The 11,951-nt window shown below is 60.4% G+C and overlaps 1 protein-coding gene across 1 annotated transcript in view; it reads left to right on the top strand.

Annotated features, from left to right (window-relative positions):
* TOP3A (DNA topoisomerase III alpha) overlaps positions 1-11,032 on the top strand; it is a 24,044-nt gene extending 13,012 nt beyond the window's left edge. Inside the window, exons 9-19 of the mRNA XM_024127965.3 lie at positions 418-492; positions 1,720-1,802; positions 2,710-2,917; positions 4,457-4,642; positions 4,766-4,895; positions 6,451-6,564; positions 6,658-6,823; positions 7,428-7,571; positions 8,193-8,315; positions 9,187-9,860; positions 10,854-11,032. Coding sequence (XP_023983733.1) covers positions 418-492; positions 1,720-1,802; positions 2,710-2,917; positions 4,457-4,642; positions 4,766-4,895; positions 6,451-6,564; positions 6,658-6,823; positions 7,428-7,571; positions 8,193-8,315; positions 9,187-9,860; positions 10,854-11,032 — 2,082 coding nt within the window. The remainder of the gene's footprint in view (positions 1-417; positions 493-1,719; positions 1,803-2,709; positions 2,918-4,456; positions 4,643-4,765; positions 4,896-6,450; positions 6,565-6,657; positions 6,824-7,427; positions 7,572-8,192; positions 8,316-9,186; positions 9,861-10,853) is intronic.
* The last annotated feature ends 919 nt before the right edge of the window (positions 11,033-11,951 follow it).

Below are 11,951 nucleotides of genomic sequence, written 5' to 3'. Positions count from 1 at the left end.
CACAACAGTGAGAGACCTGCGTACCGCAAAAAAAAAAAAAAAAAAAAAAAAAAAAAAAAAGTGAGGTTGGTCTTAAGATTAGAGTTCTCCAGTTTGTATTATGTAACTTTTCCTATTTCCAGCTCTGTATTGTCGTGAATTTAAAAAAAACAAAGCAAAGCAGTAACACTGTGCATGCGTAGACAGGAAACTAAGGAGATACCGAGGCTCTGGAGAGGGCACCTTGGGGCTCGTGAACTTGCCCCTCAGGGTCTTTGAGCGAGAAGCAGGCGCTGGTGTCCAGCACACTGTGGGCTGCAAGCTGACGTCTTGAGGGAGGGAGCAGGGCCTCTGTGGGCAGTGCCAGGGACGGTCAAGGAAAGCTGGCGAGGATGCTCCAGCAGGTTAAAGTGGCCTCTGCTTTTCCTGGCTTTCTAGGATCCCAGGGCGACCGTGGTGGAGGTCAGTTCCAAGGCAAAAAGCAAGTGGAGGCCTCAAGCTTTGGACACTGTGGTATGTTCGCGGGGACTGTGCCAGCCCTGAGGAGCTCTGACTCCTGTGGTTGGGACGGGGCTTCTGCTGCGGAAGGTGGCCCAGTGGCAGGAAGCACCTCTTCCCAGTGCCGCACAGGAACGCTCTTAGGAGAGACAGAAACCCCAGAGCACAGGCCTGCCCGACCTCTTAAATCAGTTAATAAACGCAGTATAACTGCTCCACGTGGGGTTTTGGAAGCAAAAGAAGGAAGAGAAATCACCCATCACCTCTCCATCTTTAGGTAATTGCTGATGTAATTTTGGGGTCTTCCTCTTTTTTCGGTGTCCTTATTTTTTACAGCATTACTGGAATAGCTAGTGTTTTCCACCCAAGTATTTTCCTTAACGTTTTTGCATAATGTATGTAAACATCATTTTAAATATCTACTTTACTAGCCTACCCTAGAACAGGGCTTCTGAGATTTTTTTGATCCCAAGAAGAACCACCCAACGGGACACAAGTCTGAATAAACCACATCAGGGTGTCCCTTCCCGGTCACCACTCTGTAGGAACATTCAGGGTGTAATAACTGTCAGGGTTGCCTCTGAAGGTTGAACATGCAGAACGTGCAGGGACTGGTAGGCAGGGCGTCCTTCATCTCGGGGTGGGGCTGTGTGTGTGTGTCTGTGTGCGTGTGCGCGTGCACACGCGTGCTGAGGGACGATGGGAGGGGGCTACGGATTGCCTGTGTGCAGTGGGCGTAAGTGTTTCGTCCCTCACCGGTTAATACGCTTTGACGTGTAGCCAGCAGCATTGTCGGAGGGTCACCAAGGGGGAGGGACGGCGGGTGATCCCCCGCGAGGCTTGGAAGAATGGCGTTCATCACCCAGGGGATGTCCCCGGGGTTCAGGTGGTGTCCCCAGAGTGCGGGTCTCAGCCTGCTGGCATTAGAGTCAATACTTGAGACGCCTGTTAGAAGCGCAGATTTCCAGCCTCTGTGCTGGCCCTCCTCTCTCAGACTCCCTAGTGCTCGGGCCCAGGAATCTGTCGCATTCCAGGTGATTCTGGCTTCTGCACACTGGGGTCTGGGAAGCCCTGGGCTGGGGCCCTGCTCTGCCCAGTAGCCCCGGAAACCTTGCCACAGCACAGCCTTTCACACAGACGTGTGAGAGCAGCTGGAGGGGCGCCAGGAAGCTCTGAAGGGGAGGTGTGCAGGCGTGTTGGGGCCTGTGACTCACGCCCGGTGCCTGTCCACACGTCTTACAGGAGCTTGAGAAGCTGGCTTCTCGAAAGTTGAGGATAAATGCTAAAGAGACCATGAGGATTGCAGAAAAGCTCTACACTCAAGGGTAAATATTAGTCCACATTTGGGAAGAGAATTTGATGCATCTTTATCAGGGTGAAATATTTTAGAAATAGAGCTTATGAGGAAACCAGACTGTCTAGATGTCACCCGGCTCTCAAGTAGAGGAATTTTGACACTGACTTCTCTTTTCTGATGGAAAAGGCATTTCAAGGTCACTTAAGCCCTAAGATAACACTCCGCGGAGTAAACTCGAATCCACTCTCGACCTCTCGGCGGGCGGGGCGCGCCGCGAGGACTTGTGTGCCCGCTGTCACCCCCCGCCTTGGGGGTCGTGAGCACCCAGCGCCGTCCGGGGACAGTGTGGTCCACGCTGAGCCGTGTGGCAGCCACTCGCCGTGAGTGGCTGCCGAGCCCGGGAAATCTGGGCTGTCCAAACTGGGACGTGCTGAGGGCGTAAACGCGACGCGTTTCGAAGGCTCGTGTGAGAAGAGGATGTAAATTGTCCCAGTAACGTTTGAGTGGCTAGTGGAATGTTTAAAGTTACACACAGGGGCCGCCTTGTGGTTCCGAGGCGGCATCGTTCTCTCTCTCCTTTAAGACGAGCCACGGGGCGTGGGCCGCTCGGGTCAGGACCGCAGGGCTTGTCCTGGGGTCGTTCTGTGCGCCCGTGCTGGGGGGTGGGGAAGTGCCCCAAGCCCCCCGGGGGCAGGAGGGCTGGGCTGGAGCGAGTGTGCTCCCGGGAGTGACCCCGCAGGAGCGCCTGTTGCTCTTCACCCACTGGCGGGGGTGGGGGGTGGGGGGGGTCACATCTCAGGGCTTTCCCCAGCATGGGTAACGTTGTTGCCTGGATCAGACAGGTTGTTGCAGGTGTCACCTGTGTTCTCAAGCTAATTTAGTCGTTTATAGACCAATTTAGCAATTTCTTATTGTGCTTGTTTGGCTCTGTTTAGGTACATCAGCTATCCCCGAACTGAAACAAACATTTTCCCCAAAGACTTAGACCTGACAGCGCTGGTGGAGGAACAGACCCAAGATCCACGCTGGGGGCCCTTCGCCCAGAGCATTCTAGAGCGGGGCGGCCCCACTCCACGCAACGGGAGCAAGTCTGACCAAGCCCACCCTCCCATCCACCCCACCAAGTACACGGACAGCCTGCAGGTTGGTTTCCCTGGCTGTGCTGCCGCCAGAACCCGCAGGGAGGTCAGGGGTCAGGGCTGGGGTTTGAATCTACTCTGCGGGCTCTGACTGTAGGAGCTAAGTGGTTTCGAAATTTCCACCTCAGAAAAGAGGTCGTGTCAACATCCTCCTCCCACAGTCTGTGCCTGGCTTCCCGAGAGACCCGCATGGGGGCTCTGCTCCATCCAGCCCCCCCGCTTTCTGTCCCCTCCCTCGGCTGCTGCCCTGACCCTCACCACAAACCGGGTGGCCCCTTCCCCGAGCCCGTGCTCGGCCCCCACCCTTCTCCTCGCAAGACTGGGCCGGTTTCCGTCACCTTCCCGAAACTTCACCGCCACCCTCCGGCCACACTCTGGGCTGGGCGCTTTCTCACCCAGCGCCTAGAGCCTGTAACACGGGCCAGCCGTGCTCTCAGCCAGGCACATGCTCCAGGGGCCACGGCTGCTTAGGCCTGTTTGGTGGCTGCAGGCTTATTGTTTTGTTCTTCCTTTAGTAACACACGTTCTTTCTGATTCTGACAGCCATACATGTTTATTTTAGACAACTCACAAAATAAAAAAGATAATAAGGAAGTAAAAAATTGCCTGTAATCTCACCACTTCCTGAGAACCACGTTTTTTTCCTGTGTGTATATAATTCTTACAATTAAATTATAACCTTAAATAGCTTTGTAAACTAATGTTTTCCGTTTTATATCGTGAGCATTTCCCCATAAGCTAAAATATTTTAACGTATGATATATAATGATCGCATAGAGGTACTGTATTTTGCTAGATCTGTTCTGTTTTGGGTTTTTTTGCGGTACGCGGGCCTCTCTCTGTTGTGGCCTCTCCCGTTGCGGAGCACAGGCTCCGGACGCGCAGGTTCGGCGGCCGTGGCTCACGGGCCCAGCCGCTCCGCGGCATGTGGGATCTTCCCAGACCGGGGCACGAACCCACGTCCCCTGCATCGGCAGGCGGACTCTCAACCGCTGCGCCACCACAGAAGCTCTAGATCTGTTTTTAAAGGATGACCTACTGCAGTTAACATTTGCATGATAGATATTTACGTGGATGTCACGTTTCCTCTGAAGACATTCTTAGAAGGAGATCTTTTGGATATGAGCATGAACGTCTCACAGGCTTCTGGTAGGGGGGCTTCACTACGTCCTTGGTTACCGAAAGGGCGGAGGATCACCGCGAGCCCTGCGCTCACAGGTCGGAGGCTGCCGGCGCATCTTTAGTCTGTGTGTCCTACATACGCTGGGCCTCTTGGAAACCGGATGCTTTCGCTTTGGTTTCTGCTCGGACTGGGTTTACATCAGAGGAGTTGCTTTCCAGTCTTGAGGGCAAGGGGACTCCACTTGTGGAGTTTATCGGCCTAAACCCACAAGCAGCGAGGGATTTGCCTGCACTGCACGTGGGCACGGGGCTGCAGGAGCTGCGCTCTGTTGTGTGTGCAGCTTTGGGCTGGAGGGTAGCACCAGCCAGACTGACCTGCCGGCAGCGTCTAGAGGGACTAGGGCTCCTCTTCTCCCCACAGGGGGACGAGCAGCGACTGTACGAGCTCATCGTCCGCCACTTCCTGGCCTGCTGCTCCCAGGATGCCCGGGGCCAGGAGACCACCGTGGAGATCGACATCGCGCAGGAGCGCTTCGTGGCCCACGGCCTCATGATCCTGGCCCGAAACTATCTGGACGTGTACCCCTACGATCGCTGGAGCGACAAGGTGACACGGCGGGGAGGGGGGACCGTCGTGCTCCCGGCCCCTGCACCATGTGACAGAACAGAGCGCCGTCTGTGCCTGGGCGCCAGGCAGGGGTCTGACCACCACATCTGCTGCCCTCTGTAGACCCTCCCTGTCTACAGCCGAGGCTCCTGCTTTCAGCCCAGCACCGTGGAGATGGTGGACGGGGAGACCAGTCCACCCCAGCTGCTCACTGAGGCCGACCTTATTTCCCTCATGGAGAAGCACGGCATCGGTAAGTAGTTTGTCGTCACGGTAACCAGTGGCTCTTGCCCTCTCATGGGCGCGGGGTCCAGTTCTCCTCTGATCTTCACGACAGCTCTAACGAGGGGGCTGTGTTCTCCTCCCCACTTTGTAGCTAAAGGGAAGCTTAAGAGCAGTTAAGAACTTGCCTCAGGTCACAAAAGTGTGTGAGCTGTGAACACCTGGGTCCAGATAACTCTGCAGTCGGTACCCTTAACCACTGCCCTGCACCATCCGCACAGGGACATAGGTGTTTCCCATCACTCGGGAGTCTCACCTGGGACACCCTGGTATTCTTGGCCCACACAGGGCCTGAGGAAGGACGGGGGACCAGCAGGCACATGCTGCAGGGGGAGGTTCTGGGAGGCAAGGCCGGAAAGATGGTTGGAGCCCGACTGTGCGGGGCCTGGACACCGGGCTCGGGGGCTCCGACGTGCCCGAGGTCAGCAGAGGGCCGCCTGAGGTTTCTAAGCAAGGCGCTCAGAGACCTACATTGGAACAACGGGAACAGCTTTGTGGAGACATAATTCACACACCGTCCGCGCCACTGAGCCCAGAGGTACAGTCCAGTGTTGAGTAGATTCATGGACTCGTGCAGCCGTGGCCACGGTCCATTTCAGAGCGTTTCCATCACCTCAGAAGCCCCATGCCCGTTAGCTCTCCCCCTCCCCCGCAGCCCCCAGCCCTCATCTTTCTGCCTCAGTGGATGTGCGTGTCCTAGACATTTCTTATCGGTGAACGACATAGCGTGTGGCCTTCTGCACCTGGTGTCCCACGTTGCCTGCTCTGCGGGCTCGTGCGGGTAGCGTGTCTCAGTGCTTCATTCCTGTTCACCACCAAACCTCTTCCGTCGTGTGGATGGACCACGTTTCGTTTATCCATTCATCAACTTAGGGACGTTTGGGTGGTTTCTAGTTTTTGGTTACTGTGCATAGTAACCAATAGCTGTGAATGTTTGTGTACAGGTTCTTGTGTGGACATGATTTCAGTTCTCCTGGGTACATCCCTGTTGCAGAATTGCTGGGTCCTATGGTGACTCTGTGTTTAACACTTTGAGGACCCTCCAGACTGTTTTCCACGGCGGCTGCACCATCTTACAATCCATGCGAGGGTCGGGTTTCAGCAACATTTGCCACTATCTTTTGGGCTGTACCTGTCCCAGCGAGAGAGAAGTGGTATTTCCTTGTGGTTTCGATTTGCGTTTCCTTGGTGGCAGAGCTACATTTCAGAAGATCCCCTTGGTTGTGGCATAAAGAGTAGGTTGGGTGAAGGAAGAGACCAGCAGCCAGGAGACCGGGGACGTTGTAAAGATGTGGGCGAGTGATGTGGCCTCTGGCACGTGGCGGCGGGGAGGGGGGCTTACAGAAGGGATTTCCAAGCTGGACTTAACGGCTTGAGCGAGTGGACGTGAGGGAGAGGAGGTTGCGGACCCCGCGTGGCCGGCTCTGCGTGGAGGTGTGTCACCTGCAACAGGAAGTCCAGGCGGAGGAGGGGGGCTGCGCGGGGGTGGGGCGTGGGTTAGCCTGAGTGACAAGGGTGTCCCGCAGGTACCGACGCGACGCACGCGGAGCATATCGAGACCATCAAGGCCCGGATGTACGTCGGGCTCACGCCAGACAAGCGCTTTCTCCCCGGGCACCTGGGCATGGGGCTTGTGGAAGGTGAGGAGCCGGGGGCTCGAGGTCGGGCGGAGGGCGGGGTGTCGCCGAAGCCCCGCGGGTGTGTCTGAGCCGCGTGACGCTGCCCTTGTTCAGGCTATGACTCCATGGGCTACGAGATGTCCAAGCCCGACCTGCGGGCCGAGCTGGAGGCTGACCTGAAGCTCATCTGCGAGGGGAAGAAGGACAAGCTCGTGGTCCTGCAGCAGCAGGTGCAGAAGTACAAGCAGGTCTTCGTCGAGGCCACGGCCAAAGCCCAGAGGTGACTACGGGCCTGCTCTCCCGTGCCAGCCCGCTCACGTGCCGCCGTTCCCGCCGGTGGCCGCCGCCCCTCCAGGCTCTCCTCCCGGGTTGGGCTGGTCCCTGCCGCAGAGCCTTGCCAGTCTGGGGGCCGTAACCAGAAGGACCAGGTCCAGTTTCTCTGGGCTGCGGGCTTTGGGAGCGCCCTTTCCATCCTGTCCTGAGCGTGGGTGGGCTCACCGGGTGCTGCTGTTCTCTGGGGCACGGGGAGGAGGCTGTGATACGTGGCGTGTGTGTATTCTGTTGGAAGTAACACGCTTCCTAACCCCGTGCCAGTTTTGAAAAGAAACGCGTGCTCTAGTTTAAACTTGACTCCAGACCCACACTCGGGCGTGTGCGCGGCCGGGCGGTCTCGTGGGCTTGCCTGGGGCCAGTGGCGAGGCGGAAGCGCCTGCCTGCGGCTGGACCCCTCCCGGGAGCCGCGGGTCGGAGGAGCCGGCCGCTCGGCCAGCACGGCGCGCTGTGCCTGGCGCTCCGCGTCAGGCCTGTGGCTGACCGGCCGGCTGCCCGCGTCGTGCGTGCGGTGAGCGCGCAAGGACGCGGGAAATGCTCTGCTGGTTCTTCAGGTTGGACGAGGCCTTGTCCCAGTACTTTGGGGCAGGGGTGGAGCTGGCCCAGCAAGAAGCCATCTTCCCAGCTGTGCCAGAGCCCGTCAGGAAGTGCCCACAGTGCGGCAAGGACATGGTCCTGAAGACCAGGAAGAGCGGCGGGTCAGTGCCCAGCTGTGCCTTCCCCTCCCCGCCCCTGCAGCCCAGCGCCGGACGCTGTGCAGGGCCCATCCTTTTGTTCCCACGTTGCTATTTAGAGCAGGCCTGCTTCACCAGCCCCTGGACCGGGCGTCGGGGCTGGAATGGTGGCCCTGGGGGTGTGAGGCCCTGGGGGAACGGGCGGGCGGGGGGCTGGTGGGGGCGGGGCTTGTCCCCCGGGGGCGGATGGTGCTCGCCCTGTGTGTGGACAGCGGCGGAGACCCCGCTGGTTGCTGACCCCCCGAGCCCGTTTTCCTCCTCACAGAGCTGCGGGGAGGGGGAGGGTCGGCGTCTCCGCAGCGCGTGCAGCCTGGGCAGGTGTCCAGGCTGCCGGAGGCCCAGGCGGACTCGGGGAGCACCCAGGGGCCGGCGGGGCCCTGCCGTGGTCTGGGCGCTGGCAGCGGCTTGGTGGTTTTTAAGCAGGAAGAGGTGTCAGCAGCGTGACTGGCGATTTCAGGGACGTCAGCGCAGGCTGGTTTTCCTGTCAGTGTCAGCGACCGTGTCCTCCAGAAGCATGAGTGTCGCGTGTGATCAGCTGGAGCCGTCTCCGGCAGCTCTTGCGTGACCCCGGCCCTCGCCCCCCAGGTTCTACCTCAGCTGCACGGGCTTCCCGGAATGTCGCTCGGCCGTGTGGTTCCCGGACAGTGTGCTGGAGGCCAGCAGGGACGGGAGCGTGTGTCCCGTGTGTCAGCCGCACCCCGTTTACAGGTGAGCTGGGGGCCGAGGCACCTGCAGGAGGGGCACAGCGTGGCATCCCTGGGGGCCCTCATTCCTTGGCACCTCCTGGCGGAGCCCGACCTTTCCCCGCCTCTCCCACTGTGGGCTGACGCGGAGGCTGAGGAAGGTGGTCTCCTCCAGAAAGCCCCAGGGCCGCGCGTAGGGCTGGTCCTCAGGCCTTTGGTCATGGGACCCCTTACGCTCTCAGAAATCACGGAGGAACCCAGAGAGCTACCGTTGTGAGTTAATGTTTATAAAGATTCTGCCACGTTTTCAATTAAAGTGGAGGCATCGTCTAAAATGTTTATTCACGTGTTTGTAACAGAGGCGTCGCATACTAACGTAAGTGAACATGTTTTTAAGATAAAATGTACTTATTTTCAAAGCAAAATAAAACGAGAGGAAGATTGCATTGTTTTCCACTTTTGCCAGTTTAACGGTCTGGCTTAACAGGAGATGGTAGGATTCTCAGCTCTCCCATCTGCTGTCAGTCTGCTGAGTTTACTGTGCGTTTCGCAGCTTCCGGAAAACCCTAATGCATGCACAGCACACAGGAGAATGAGAGCAAAGCCCACGTGCGTTCTAGTGCCGCTACCAAGTAGCGTGCCCTCACGTTGAGAGGCCCTGGACCACGCCGAACCGGGGCACAGGGAGGTGCACCTCTCAGAGGCTCCTGGGTTTTGGCGGGTGACGGGTCTTAGAGCTCATCTCCCTCCTGCTCTGCGCTCTTGTGTGACCGCAGGGGCCGGGCTGGCTGTGCCTTGCATGGCTTTCCTAGGTGGGGTGGGCACAGCCCTATGTGGACCAAGAAGACTCTGGCACCCGGTAGTTAATGTGTTTTCTCATCTTCTGGCCTCACTAGGTTGAAGTTCAAGTTTAAGCGAGGCAGCCTTCCCCCAACCGTGCCACTGGAATTCGTCGGCTGTGTTGGCGGATGTGACGAGACCCTGAGGGAGATCTTGGACCTCAGGTTTTCACGGGGGCCCACCCGAGCTGGCCAGCCAGTCCGCCAGCCCTCCGGCCACCTGCAGGCCAGCCAGTCCCTGCACAGAATGGGCAGCAGCCAGCACGGCCACCACCCGCCTCCCGCCCCCAGGACTCTGCCCCTGCCCGCCGCCGAGGGCGAAGGCAACTCCGTGACCTGCAACTGTGGCCGGGAGGCCCTGCTGCTCACCGTCCGGAAGGAGGGGCCCAACCAGGGCCGCCAGTTCTACAAGTGCAGCGGCGGCGGCTGCAGCTTCTTCCTCTGGGCCGACAGCAGCCACCCAGGAGCAGGGGGGCGTCCCTCCGAGGCGCCCAGACCCCCGGGCGGCTCACTGGGGCGCCCGCCGGGCTCAGGGAAGCCCCTGGGCGGGCCCGGAAGCCCCGGCGATGGCGACGGTGGCGGTGGCGGGTGCTGCCTGTGCAGCCAGCCCGCCGTCACGCGCACTGTGCAGAAGGACGGGCCCAACAAGGGGCGCCAGTTCCACACGTGCGCCAAGCCCCGGGAGCAGCAGTGCGGCTTCTTCCAGTGGGTGGACGAGAACGTGGCCCCAGGTGAGGGGGGCGGGGCGGGGGGGCGGGGGCACGGGTTGCCTTGCTCCCCCTCCCCGCTCAGTCACACCCGCAAGGTCACGGGCAGCTTGCTGTGTGCCTGGCGCCACGCCGCTGTGCTCTGCGTGTCGTCTCTCACCTTCGTCGGGTGACGGCTGTGATCGCGACTCACAGGAGAGGAAGGCGAGGCCCAGTCGGGCGGGGTGACCTGTCGGGCTCACAGGGCGACACAGCCCAGGCCCGGCCGTGGGTCGGCCCGCTCCTGGAGCCCTGCGCTCCTCCGGCCTTTGTAAACCTGGCGGGCCCTGTACCGGGGCCTCATCCTGTAAGACGGAGGCCCTGGCCCTGATGTCCGGCTCCTGCCCTGGGTTACACAGCTTGGGTTGGCGCCCCGCGGATGGGTGTGGGGAGAACTGCCACCGGACGCTGGGTCCAGGTAGATGACGCACCTGAAGGCACCTGGGCCCTCCGGGGCACGCAGAAGCCTGGTCACGTGTCTAAGGGAGCCTGGCGGGAGCTTTCTCTTGGGGCCCACCTGTGTGACCTTGAACCATTTGGTGCGGCTTCTCAGCCTGTTTCCTCCGTAAGATGGGCACCTGCCTACCTCTCTAGAGTCTCTGTTAACCTGAAACTGTGACTCTAGCACACGTGCGGCAGGTCTGCCCACAACGGGGAGAACCCAGAGGCTAGGGGCAGGCGGAGGCTGGAGACGCTAGTGCCGCGCGGGACGTTGTCCTTCGGCGCGCACGGCAGACGCGTAAGGGTGGGCGGAGGTGGTGTCTGATCTCTGGGCCGCCTGGTCATTTTTCCTGGGTAATGGGGCGGCCAGTACTGTGAGGCTCTTGAAGGACTGGAAGGGTCCAGAGCTCGGGCTCTGCACGCGCTCAGGGGGCTGCTTGCTTGGTCCCTGCTTCTGCGTGTGAGGTGACACGGGCCCCCTCACCAGGGCTGGGGCTCTGCCGTTCCCACTCATTCCTCCCCTCGCTCTCCCCGCAGGGACCTTTGGAGGCCCCCCCTGGGCAGGAGCCAGAGGAGAAAGCCAGGGGCCGGAGGCCAGAAGCAAAAGGGCCCGGGCTGGTTCCTCGGACGCAGGGTCCGCGGCCAAGAAACCCCGCAAGTGCAGCCTTTGCCGCCAGCCTGGACACACCCGTCCCTTCTGTCCTCAGAACAGATGAGGGCAGGGTAGGGCCAAGGGGGCCACTGCCTCCACCTGCTGCTTTTGTCTCGGGAAATGAGCTGTTTCTCCGGGGCCAGGCGGCCCTGCGCTGCCGGGGCGGCTTTGAGGAAGGCGGCTGCTCTTGGAGTGTGGCCTGTGTTCTAAGGAGTCCGGGGCCAGACCGCTCTCTCAAGAAGGCCACGCCTGGTGGACAGTGGCCCCGTGCCTGGGGCTCAGGGACAGCCGTGGCCGCGGCTGAGAAGCCATGGAGGCTGCCCCCTGCGATCCACAGGGGCTGTGCTGTCAGCGCCCTAGCGGGAATCAGCCCGGCCCTTGAGGGGCCTCCCTCCACAGACGCCCTGAGAAAGGGGAGGATGGCGGGGAGTCCGCTGTTAAGAAGTTGCGTCTACAGAAGGGTTATCCCTCGTTATCTCGAAGCTGCTGTGGCCAGGACACCCCACAGCTCACGTGCCTCGATAAAGGGTTCTAGCGCTTGGCCCTGGCGGGTGATGGCGTAGCATCTGGAGCGAGTTGGCAGGAGTGACGGGCACTTGCGCGACGCCGGGCGGTGCCCGGGTCCTCTTGCCGTCCTCTGGCCCCCGTGGCCTCCCCCGGCCGCACCGCTGTCCTCTGGGGCAGGGAAGAGCCGCCGGTGCAAGATTCCGGTGCTTCCCATCCCCGCGGCCTGCAGAGGTCGCCAGGCGCCTCGCCCGCCTCCTGAGAGCCCTGGGAGCCGAGCAGAAGCAGGTCGGCTTCGTCGCGTGGTTTAGGCAGCGAGCTGGAGGGCAGGCTGTGCGCTGCCCAGAGCCACGCCACGAGTGAAGAGATGGACTGTCCTCGGGTCTTGGGACTCCCAGCCCCAAACCCTTCACTCAGACCAGTCCCTGTGCCCTGGCTGGATGGCGGGATGCCCGGAATTGCCCCTGGAGCATCCAGAC

Source organism: Physeter macrocephalus, unplaced genomic scaffold (genome assembly GCF_002837175.3).
Source record: "Physeter macrocephalus isolate SW-GA unplaced genomic scaffold, ASM283717v5 random_121, whole genome shotgun sequence".
NCBI classification, from domain to species: Eukaryota; Metazoa; Chordata; class Mammalia; order Artiodactyla; family Physeteridae; genus Physeter; species Physeter macrocephalus.
The sequence above is the reverse complement of the archived record's forward strand: the minus strand, read 5'-3'. Positions and strand labels throughout refer to the sequence as shown.